This window comes from Microtus ochrogaster, chromosome 15 (assembly GCF_000317375.1).
Source record: "Microtus ochrogaster isolate Prairie Vole_2 chromosome 15, MicOch1.0, whole genome shotgun sequence".
NCBI classification, from domain to species: Eukaryota; Metazoa; Chordata; class Mammalia; order Rodentia; family Cricetidae; genus Microtus; species Microtus ochrogaster.
The window spans coordinates 29,382,510-29,392,135 of NC_022017.1; the positions used below are offsets into that span (position 1 = coordinate 29,382,510).

Genomic DNA, 9,626 nt, shown 5'->3' on the forward strand with positions numbered 1-9,626 from the left:
CATGAAAAGATTGTAAGGGGGCCAATTTGCAAAGGAGAGGTTCGGCTTTTCTAGAGTCCTTTTGAGGTTTGTGAAAGCCTCATTCGCGCTTGGTGAGCAGGGCTACTAAGAGTGCAAAGTGGTGGGCAGAGTTCAGGATGCGACAGCCTGAAGGAAGCAAGGCCAGCTGTGACCTCCAGGCAGTGGCATGGCCACTGTGGCTTGGAAACTCAGAACCTTTAGCTGGGGCTGGCAATAGCGAAAAGCAGATGGGAGGGGCCCTACCCAGGGTCGTGGTAGGGTCAGGCACTAGGTGACCAGATAGGACCTTGAGAACCCAGGTGGGCAATAGGCTTCTCAAAATGGAGCACTGTTAAGGCCACCCACGCTGCCTAGGTTTGACTCAGCCCATGGCACTGGGCAGAACAGGGCACAACAATGGCAAATATGCCCCAGTAGAGGTGTTCCCCTCGACTAGGAGGCAGACCCCTCATGCTCTCCCCACTCACAGTCTTGCATGCCCAGCCATTCACTCAATCTCTTACTCCTCATTCTCTCTCTCTCTCTCTCTCTCTCTCTCTCTCTCTCTCTCTCTCTCTCTCTCTTTCTCACTGATAGTCACTCATTGCTTATCCCATAGTATCCGTTCTTCCCTGGTACAGTGGGCACTCTCACTTCCAGGTTGTTGAGCTTAGGTCTGAAGGCAAAGGCAGGTGCTCAGAGGTCCCCAGTGTCATAGAGTTAGTGGGAGAGGCCATGTGAAGACTTAGGACAGAGGTATAGAGAAACTTCAGGCAGGCCTGAGCCAGCAGGGCTTACAAAGGGCTGCAGCTAGGTGGGTAGGGCTGATCAGAGCACCCAGAACAAGGAGCCTTGGTGTGGGAGGAAACAGGCTGTGTATTAATTGCATGGCAAATACTGACAGAAGCAAAGAAGAAAAGTTAATTTTGATTCACATCTTTGGGGTCTCAGTCTACCATGGAGAGGAAGGCATGGCAGAGAGGAACAGCTCAGGTCATGGCAGGCCAGGACACCACAGAATGCTGGCACTCCATTCCACTCACGGTCTCCTTTCCTCCTCTTGTTCTACCTGGGGCTCCAGCCTATGCAATGGTGCCATCCAACATCTGGGCCAGGTCTTCTCTCCAGTGATCCCTTCTGAAAGCAACCTCACAGATTTACCCAAAGGTGTGATTGGCTAATCTCCTAGGTTCTTCTAAATCCATTTAAGCTGACAATGAAGGTAGTGTAGGCAGCATGAGGTGAAAGTTTTCTATTAGAGTTGCAAGACAGGGGAAAGTGATGGAGAGTGGACCTCAGGACACTTGTGAGGATCCCATACCTGGCAGGGTAAGAGATGAAATAATTGGGAAACTGTCACTAAGGAGCCTGGTGTATTCCCCAACTTGGCAAGACTGAGCAGATGGGAAATTTGTTCAGGGATCTTAGGAGATATCCCGAGTATGGGTGAATCTGTAGCCAACACCCAAGATCAGGTGCTCTGAACTGTGGGCCTCCAGGTGGCCTTGGTGATACACAGGGTCCCCAGATTCCTGCACCATTTTAATATGTCCAAGGAGAACCTCTGAAACCTATGTGTGGGTAGCATGGCTCATCCATGGACAAGGGGCTGAAACCAAGTTCAGAAAATGCCAGAAGAAAGGATTTTCAGGGTGAAGGTGGCAGGGTAGCTTTGGAGTCACCACCACACCCCATGTTAAGTAGCTGTCTTAGTCACTGTTCTATTGGTGTGAAGAGATGGGGACAAGCTTACAGTTTCTTGTAGACCAGGCTGGTCTCGAACTCACAGAGACCCGCCTGCCTCTGCCTCCCGAGTGCTGGGATTAAAGGCGTGAGCCACCACCACCCGGCAAGCTTATAGTTTCACATCATCATGGCAAGAAGCATGGTAGATGAGCATGGTGCCACCAGGCAGGTTCACTCTGGAGCAGAAACTAAGAGCTTCATCCTGATCTGTAGACAGAAAGAGAGGGAGGCGCTGGACCTGGTGTGAACTTTGGAAAACTTAAAGCCCACTCCTGTGTTACACTTCCTCCAACAAGGCCACATCTCCTAATCCTTTTCAAATAGTGTCCCACCCTGATGACAAAGCACTCAAATATATGAACCTGTGGGGAACATTTTTATTCAAACTGCCACCGCAGATGAACAAGAAAGACCGGGCCAAGGCCCTTTGGATTCACACTGCCTAAGGACCAACTGTGGTGTCTCTGGAGTGAAAGGGGAGGGGATGAGAAGGCTTGTGGTGGTTGAGAGACCCTGTGGCCATGCTCTGTCACCAGGTAGGTAAAAACATCTATATTTTGTCTTTGCCAGGTGCTGTCCTCCAAAGAACCTCTGGACCCATTTTGGCTATGGTTGGTGATGACTCCTCTCAGTCCCCACAGAGATCCATCCCCTCAGCCTACAGAAAGCCCAACCGCTCATTGCCCAAGCAGGAGCAAGAGCTGGAGCTTAGTGAGTGGGTGCACAGCAAATGGGGTTTACAGAGTGGACACACTGCTGAGAGCTTCCAAGAGCCCTTGGGATGATCGGGGGACCGAGACAAGGTGCTCACATCTATACAGTGTATGGATTGGGGTTCACTCAGACTCTGACTTCCTAGAGTAGGGCACTGAGCCAACAGGACCTTGGACAGAGCCCACTCATCCCTCTATCACCATCCCCCAGGAAGGACAGCTGCAATGTAACCACTATTCCTATATCCAAGAAGTCAGGTGGGGCAGACTATGTACCATTGCCACCCAGCTGAGCAGGGACCTCACAGCTTCTCTTGTGTCATCCTTGGTGCTCTGAGGACATGAGGGGTAGCCTGGATCATCCAAAGACTGCTAAGAAATGTCTGGGCTTACTCGGGGTCAGTGCCTGGCAGGTAGATAGCTTTTACTGCATGACCAAATGTGTGCAAACATGAACGATGGCTTTCAGAGGGTTGTGCAGTGTCGTGGCTACCAGCTCAGGATTGGTGAGTGATGCCTTCAGACACCAACAGCAGGCTCCTTTCTGTGGGAACTGTTCTGGGCCAAGGCCGAAGCTCATGTGAGGACCCTGTACACCAATACTGGTACCAGATCCTATAAGGCATGGTTTGCAAAGGTTGAGTGACAAGAACCCTGTCAAGCAGCCCATGTGTGAGACTCAGTTGGACTATATCTGGTTTCGCAGCCATTTAGAACTTTGTCTGTATAGCATGGTAGTAAAAACATTAGACAATGTAGAAATTACATACAATCATCATAAAACCTCTGGGGTTTCCCTGATGGAGAGGAAGGGACTCTCTACACGTTTGTATGCTAGTTTCTCATGGCAATGACAGAATACTTGGTATAAGCCTAGAAGGAAAGATGCTTTTGGGCTGTCTGAGAGTATCTGGTGCATAGTGGGCTGCTTCTGTGTTCTAACAGCATGGGGAAAGGGCCAGATAGGCAGAGCTTCTCACCAGATGGTGTGGGTCAGAGGCAGGGAAACAGGAAGGGATAAATAAGACCCCCTCCAGGGGCTTTCCAGTGATATACGTGCTCTATATTGGCCTCAAACCCCAATAACATTTTTTTAATATTTATTTATTATGTATACAATATTCTGTCTGTGTGTATGCCTGCTGGCCAGAAGAGGGCACCAGACCTCATTACAGATGGTTGTGAGCCACCATGTGGTTGCTGGGAATTGAACTCAGGACCTTTAGAAGAGCAGGCAATGCTCTTAACCTCTGAGCCATCTCTCCAGCTCCCCAATAATATTTTTAACTTATGACCCCATCAATGGTAGATGAAGCCAGTGAGTGGGTCAGAGCTCTCATGACTTTGCCATCTCTGTGGACCAAGACTTTAGCCCATGAGCCTTTTTGGGGGGACACATAGAAACCCTATCAATGTAGCTCAAGACAGGCCTTCCTATTTGCTCTTGGTTTTTCAGAGAAGACTCACTCCCCAGCCACATGTCTGTAGGATGCGCTGTCTTCCTTCACATATTCTTGTCTCTGTCTCACGAGAAGACAGCAAAGTCCAGTCCCTGGGAATGCCTTTCCTCTCCACTGATAGTGAGTGTGGCTCCTTTGGATGTGTTTATGGCAGTGGGAGCCTTGACTGGCTGGCCAGGAAGAAGCTTCCTAGGGTCCACATGGCTCCTGCCACAGATTTAGCCATCTCCTTTCCAGCCCTTCTCAGTGTGGTGGATGGCCAGGCCCCAGGAAATCTGTGCCTGCTCGCTGTGGAAGTTTGTGCTCTTTGAAGTTCTCCTTAGGCTTGTAGATGACAAACCCCTTAGTGGCCTCTGGGTACTTACCTCCAGCCTTGTGGTTTAAATAATAGGAATACCAGCTGTTGTGATACTGGGACTAGGCAGGAGCCGCGTCAATATATTGCTTCAAATGATTAGCAGTTGTGATCATAGTCCTGACCCCAGTATGGTCTCTGTTCCCTAGTCATCTGGCTGAACACTGATTCTGCTCTGAGCTGGCCACCAAGCCTCCTTGATGTGCCTGTGTTGGTGGAGGCAAGTCTGCCTCCATAGCAGTCCTTCCGGTGTGCCAAGCAGGAACCTGGCAGGGCAGGTGCCGGGTGGGCCTGGGCTCTCTACCAGAGTCCCTCTCCTCACCCAGCTCAGGAACTTTATTGGGCCTTAGGTGTTGGGGGACTGGTGGGTGGGGCTGGTACTGACCCCCTGCTTCTGGGATCTCCACAGATTATTTGGATTTGGGGATCTTGGGAGAGTACTCGAATATCCACCCATCCTGGGAGAATGTGGCAGTCAGTAAGATCAAGAACATGATGGTCACAGAGCAGGGCCTGGCACTGGACACCATCTGCCATTTCCTAGAGGAGCACAGCCAGGTAGGATCAGAGAGACTGATGCTTCCCACTGGGCGGGAGATTCACGGGGCCTGGGAGGAAGTGAAAGCACCGTCCAGGATCTTTCCCCAGCCATCACATTGAACTCATCAACCACCTTAGGACTCCCACGGTCTTGGCCATCCCTGAAGCTCCTAACATTCTATGGGAAGGTGCTGGAGGATTTCAGAGAGTCAGAGTGGATGTTTTACTTCCCACACACTGGTGGGAAGGCAGGGTCCACCCAGGGTCTCCTCCTACCAGGGATGGCCATTGTTTACAGAGGGAGGCAACCTAAGCACTCACAGCTGGTCATGACGGGGAACCTAAACATGGAGAGGGAAAAGCATTTGGTCAGAACAGGATGGGCAAAGGCCCAGGGGTCAACATTGAGGCATAGTCAGCAAGGAGCATTCCCAGATGCCCATGGGACTGTCTGTGTCTACTAGAAACATCAGCCTCTGTCCTAAGGGTCTCAGGGAACTACTGCAGAGGTGGTCATGGGCAGATTTACTCAGGATTAAAACTCTCATACCTGGAGGGATTTCCCATTTCCTTTTCTCTCACCCATCTGAAAGCAAGCTGCAAGCTACCCTCCCCCCACTCAGGGTCCTGGGAGGGGCTACAACTGTCCTGTGGGCTCTAGAATCTGTCTTGCCCTGGTGGTTGGGAAGGGTCTGAGTGACAGTCTGCCCACAGCTCTGGGAAAAGCAGAAGACGCCACCCAGGGATTCCTCTATGCAGAAGCTCCTAGAATTTCTCAGCCTGGACCCCAAGCAAACTGCTGATAAGGTCAGTGCCCCATGAGAAGCCCTAGGCTCTTTTAGCCCCCTGGAATGCTTCAGGAAGGTGCTCCTCCCCTGCTTTGTCCCACACGCGGGAGGAGAAAGGGCTCCCTCTGGGGAAGGAGCAGGTCTGACCACACAGCCCTGCCATGCTCAAATGGGTGGATTTCTTAGCAGCATTAGCAGACTCTCTGCCCTGTCCTACTCCAGGCCTTGCTCTTCCATCTCTATGGGCTGATCCTGCGTGAGTGCCCCAGCATGGAGCAGGTTCAGTGCCACCTGGCCAGCCTCCTGGAGCTGTCCCACCAGCACTCCAGCTACCGAGAGGTGGGTCAGAGTCCTCGGGTTATTGCCTGTGCCTCCCTCGTGCCCCATTCACCATCACTAGGGTCTTGCATGACTCTCACTGCATGGCACACTTTGCCAGCTTGCCACCAGTCCAGCCCCCCGGGAGGCAGCCTTGATAGAAGGACAGGCCCCAGAGAGCTGGACAAGGACTTGCCCTGTCACCTGTGAGCTCCCTCACAGGGTCCTCTGGTACACAGGGAATTGCGCTGGCTGTGGGCCTGGCCTCCACCGAACACTTGCAGGAGGTATGGGCCCTGCTGGAGCACCTGGGCCGCACCAAGTTTCTGCGTTCAGCCGCTGTGTCCCCAGACAGCCAGGTAGGGAGGCCCTGAGTGCTACAGCATGTTGAATACAGCAGCAGTGGACAGAGAGGGTGCCAGCCTCCATGTGCCCATTGATGACACTACACCAGGGTTCCTGCCTGACCCCTTAGGAGCTGGTGTCGGGGACACAGGATAGTTGAAGTACCTGCTCTGTGCCCATGCATGCTTCATAGGAGTCCCTTCCTCAGGGCCCCAGCATGGAGATAATTGAACTAAGGATTTTGGGCCAGGGAACCTCCAGTACTTTGAGAGCTATGCCAGGCCTGGGCCTCAAGTTGTCGCTTGCCTTGGGCCCAGTAGATACACTGAGCAGCTCTACTTTCCTGGCCAATTCCAACCCCAGTAGCTCAAAGGAGAAAGCTTGCCTGGGGAACCAGCTAGTGGGGCTTCCTAGATAGGAGGGCTAGTGGCAACTCTAGGCCCGGTCCTTTGGAGGAGGCATACTCCTGGCCTCTACCCGAAGTCAGTATAGAGGCTACAGCTTTCTCATTGGCAGGAGGGAGGTGGGGCTTGGGAGGGCTTAGAGCCTGGATCCCCTCAGCCTAGCTCTCACTCACCCACAGCTGTCAGACAACAACCTTCGATGGAAATGGGTCAGCAGCACCTCCCTGCTGTGCTATGGGCAGATAGCCAAACATATCAAGGAGCAGATCCTGCCCTGGGTGGACAACATCGCCTCGAGGATGGTGTACTACTTCTCCTGTGGTCCTTGCGTGAGGCCCTCCCCACCCCTCCATTGAAGGGCAGGCTGGACAGAGCCACCTGGGTTAACTTGCCAGTCACTGAGGCAGTACTCGCAGGACAGCCCCTAGGGTCTTGGGAAGAGAGCCCACTCAGGGTCCTCTCTCTGCACTCCTGGGTCCAGGGCTCTGGTACAGGTGGCTGGGATAAGGCTGTGTCTGTCCAGGGTAGTGAGGCTGGCCTAGAGAGAAGGGAGCCCTGTACTTAGCTTCCTTGACTGGCAAAGGGGTTGTCTTTGTGAGTAAGGTTGCTGTGTTCTGTGTGCATGAAGTGTGCTTTGTGTGTTGTGTGTGTGACGCACACACTGCTGGTCCCCTGGTCAAGGTGGCTGCTTGGGTTATGTGACAGGATTTTAGGGAAATGTCCCCTGACCTGACCTTTGGCCCATCTGTGGGGGACAGGATGAGATTCTGAAGTCAAGCTTCCTGTCTGCGGCCATCCTGCTCACTAGATCGCTTCGGGAAGAGTATGGCTCCCAGAGGTACAAGTTCACGCAGATTCCAGAGCTCATCCAGTGCCTCCTGGTAAGCGACCCTGGGGTCACCGTGGGTCCTCCTAAGGACCAGGGTGGCCAGCTAGAGGCTGCTGCCACACTTGCCCCTCCTCTGCCCTCCAGGACATCCTCAAGGATGAGCCCAACTTCCTGACCACCTTCTTCAGGCAGAAGGTCATCCTGGTTGTCATGGGCCTAAGGTAGCTCTCCCAGGGCACTGGAAGACAGGCAAGGTCCTGAGTCTGTGGTGGCATCAGAGCGTGTGGGGCTGAGGCCCAAGGCACCACCAGAATATTAGCTGTGCTGAGGCTCTTCCTGTTCTGCCTAAAAAGCTCTGCTGTTCTAAGTTTGCTTTCTTTCATGACCAGGATAGATTGCTAATACTGGCAAAAACTAAGCCCTGCCCACAGCCACAAACTGAACCAAAGTCCTGAGCACAGACTGGGCCCTAGCCCAGGTCATACATGAAGCCTAGCTTTTCACCCTTGGACCCGGATCTTACTCTATGATCTGACCTGACATAGCCATAGCTTTGACTCTGACACTGAAAATGTCTAGATTTCCCCCAAGCAAATGCCAGTGAGTTAGAACAGCTCACCATAGCCCCTATTGTGTTGACCTTTCTTATTCCACTGAGCCAAGACATTGTCTACTTTCATATTCTAGTTGTGCTGGTATGCCCCTGCTGGGAGTCCCTTGAGCCAGTCTCTGGTATGCCCCTGCTGGGGGTCCCTTGGGCCAGTCTCACACCCCAACCCAACACTTTGTTTTCTTGCAGTAACCTGCGACCGGGACTCAAACCCCTGCTCAAGTCCCAGGTCCTGCAGACTTGCCTGCACAGTGTGTACAGGCTTCCCGCTACTGAGCACCTACAGAGTGATTCGCCTTCATCGAAACAAGCTCCAGATGTCATGGTGATGCCCTAGGATTGGCATGTCTCTCTCCCAGGGGTGTGGGTTCCTGGTGTTAGGCCAGGGGTTAGCTTTGTTTGGTAATTGGCAGAAAGAGGAGCTCTGTCTGGGCTTAGAACCTTCTTGCCTGGAGCACAGGCTCACTTCAACCTTAGAATGGCCGGGACCTTGAAGGTTTTCTGCGCAAACGCAGTGCTGCTCTGGCGGCATTCTCTGAAGAGAGCCTTCCTGTACCTTGTACTCATTGACTTTGAGGAAGCTGACAGATGCCTCAAAGCGCTGGGCACATCCTGGCCCTTGGCTGTGTGGCTACCCAGCTATCTCAGGCTATCTTGCCCCAGACCCAGGCTCCAGGGGAGTTGAGGCGGGGACAAGGCTGGCTGTCACTCACACGCCTCTGATCACTCATGCTGGCACTCAGCACACAACTAGGTCCTGCCCCATTCCAGGACCTAAGTGAGTACCAAGGCCATATCCAAAGCAGGAGAGGCCAGTTCCATCCACCAGAAGTGAAGGGAGGATACAGTGTTGCTGGGGTTGCCTGCTCTGGGAAGCGGTCATCTGGTTGGCGTGGCTCTAAGGGTAGCTACATTCTGTTCAGCAGAAAGAGCAAGACAAGAAACAAAGTCTTCCACGCTTTGTTTCCCGGCCCTGGATCCAGGTTAGCCAGCGAGGCCAGGCAGGCACAGGGAGCTGACCTGCGGTCATCGCTAGGCTCCCAGGGCACACATGAGGCACTGCCTTGTGGATGGTCAGAACCATGCCAGGAGAGCCCAGGGAGCTGGGGAAGACAGATGAGTCCCAAGGGAAACTGACCTCCATGTGGTCACAAGGGAGGCAGCAGCCATTCCTGTGTGGGGTCCAACTGGGACCATCTACCACTGCACCAACTGATTTCCCGAAGCTGGCCATAGTTTTGATCCATTGTCACCTTCATGAGGTCACCGGGATGAGGACTTTGGCATGTGCTTAACTTTGGTGAAACATCTGTTCAGCTCTCACAGCTACCTTTGAAATGGGCCACTATGTAGGTTTTTAAAACTACTTTTTATTTGTGTATGTGTCTGTCTATGTCTGTGTTTTAGTGTGTATCTCTCTATGTGTGTGTGCCTGTGTGAGCCTATATGTGTCTGTGTGTGTGTGTTTCTGTCTATATGTCTGTCTGTGTCTCTGTGTATGTTTCTGTGTGTGTGTCT

At 52.7% G+C, this 9,626-nt stretch overlaps 1 protein-coding gene across 1 annotated transcript in view; it reads left to right on the plus strand.

The window, feature by feature from the left end:
* The first annotated feature begins 2,910 nt into the window (after positions 1 to 2,910).
* The window catches only part of LOC101992308 (maestro heat-like repeat family member 5), a 41,796-nt gene continuing 35,080 nt past the window's right edge, over positions 2,911 to 9,626 (plus strand). The window contains exons 1-8 of the mRNA XM_005354610.3: positions 2,911 to 2,965; positions 4,684 to 4,832; positions 5,529 to 5,621; positions 5,825 to 5,941; positions 6,160 to 6,279; positions 7,428 to 7,550; positions 7,643 to 7,719; positions 8,298 to 8,433. Coding sequence (XP_005354667.2) covers positions 2,911 to 2,965; positions 4,684 to 4,832; positions 5,529 to 5,621; positions 5,825 to 5,941; positions 6,160 to 6,279; positions 7,428 to 7,550; positions 7,643 to 7,719; positions 8,298 to 8,433 — 870 coding nt within the window. The remainder of the gene's footprint in view (positions 2,966 to 4,683; positions 4,833 to 5,528; positions 5,622 to 5,824; positions 5,942 to 6,159; positions 6,280 to 7,427; positions 7,551 to 7,642; positions 7,720 to 8,297; positions 8,434 to 9,626) is intronic.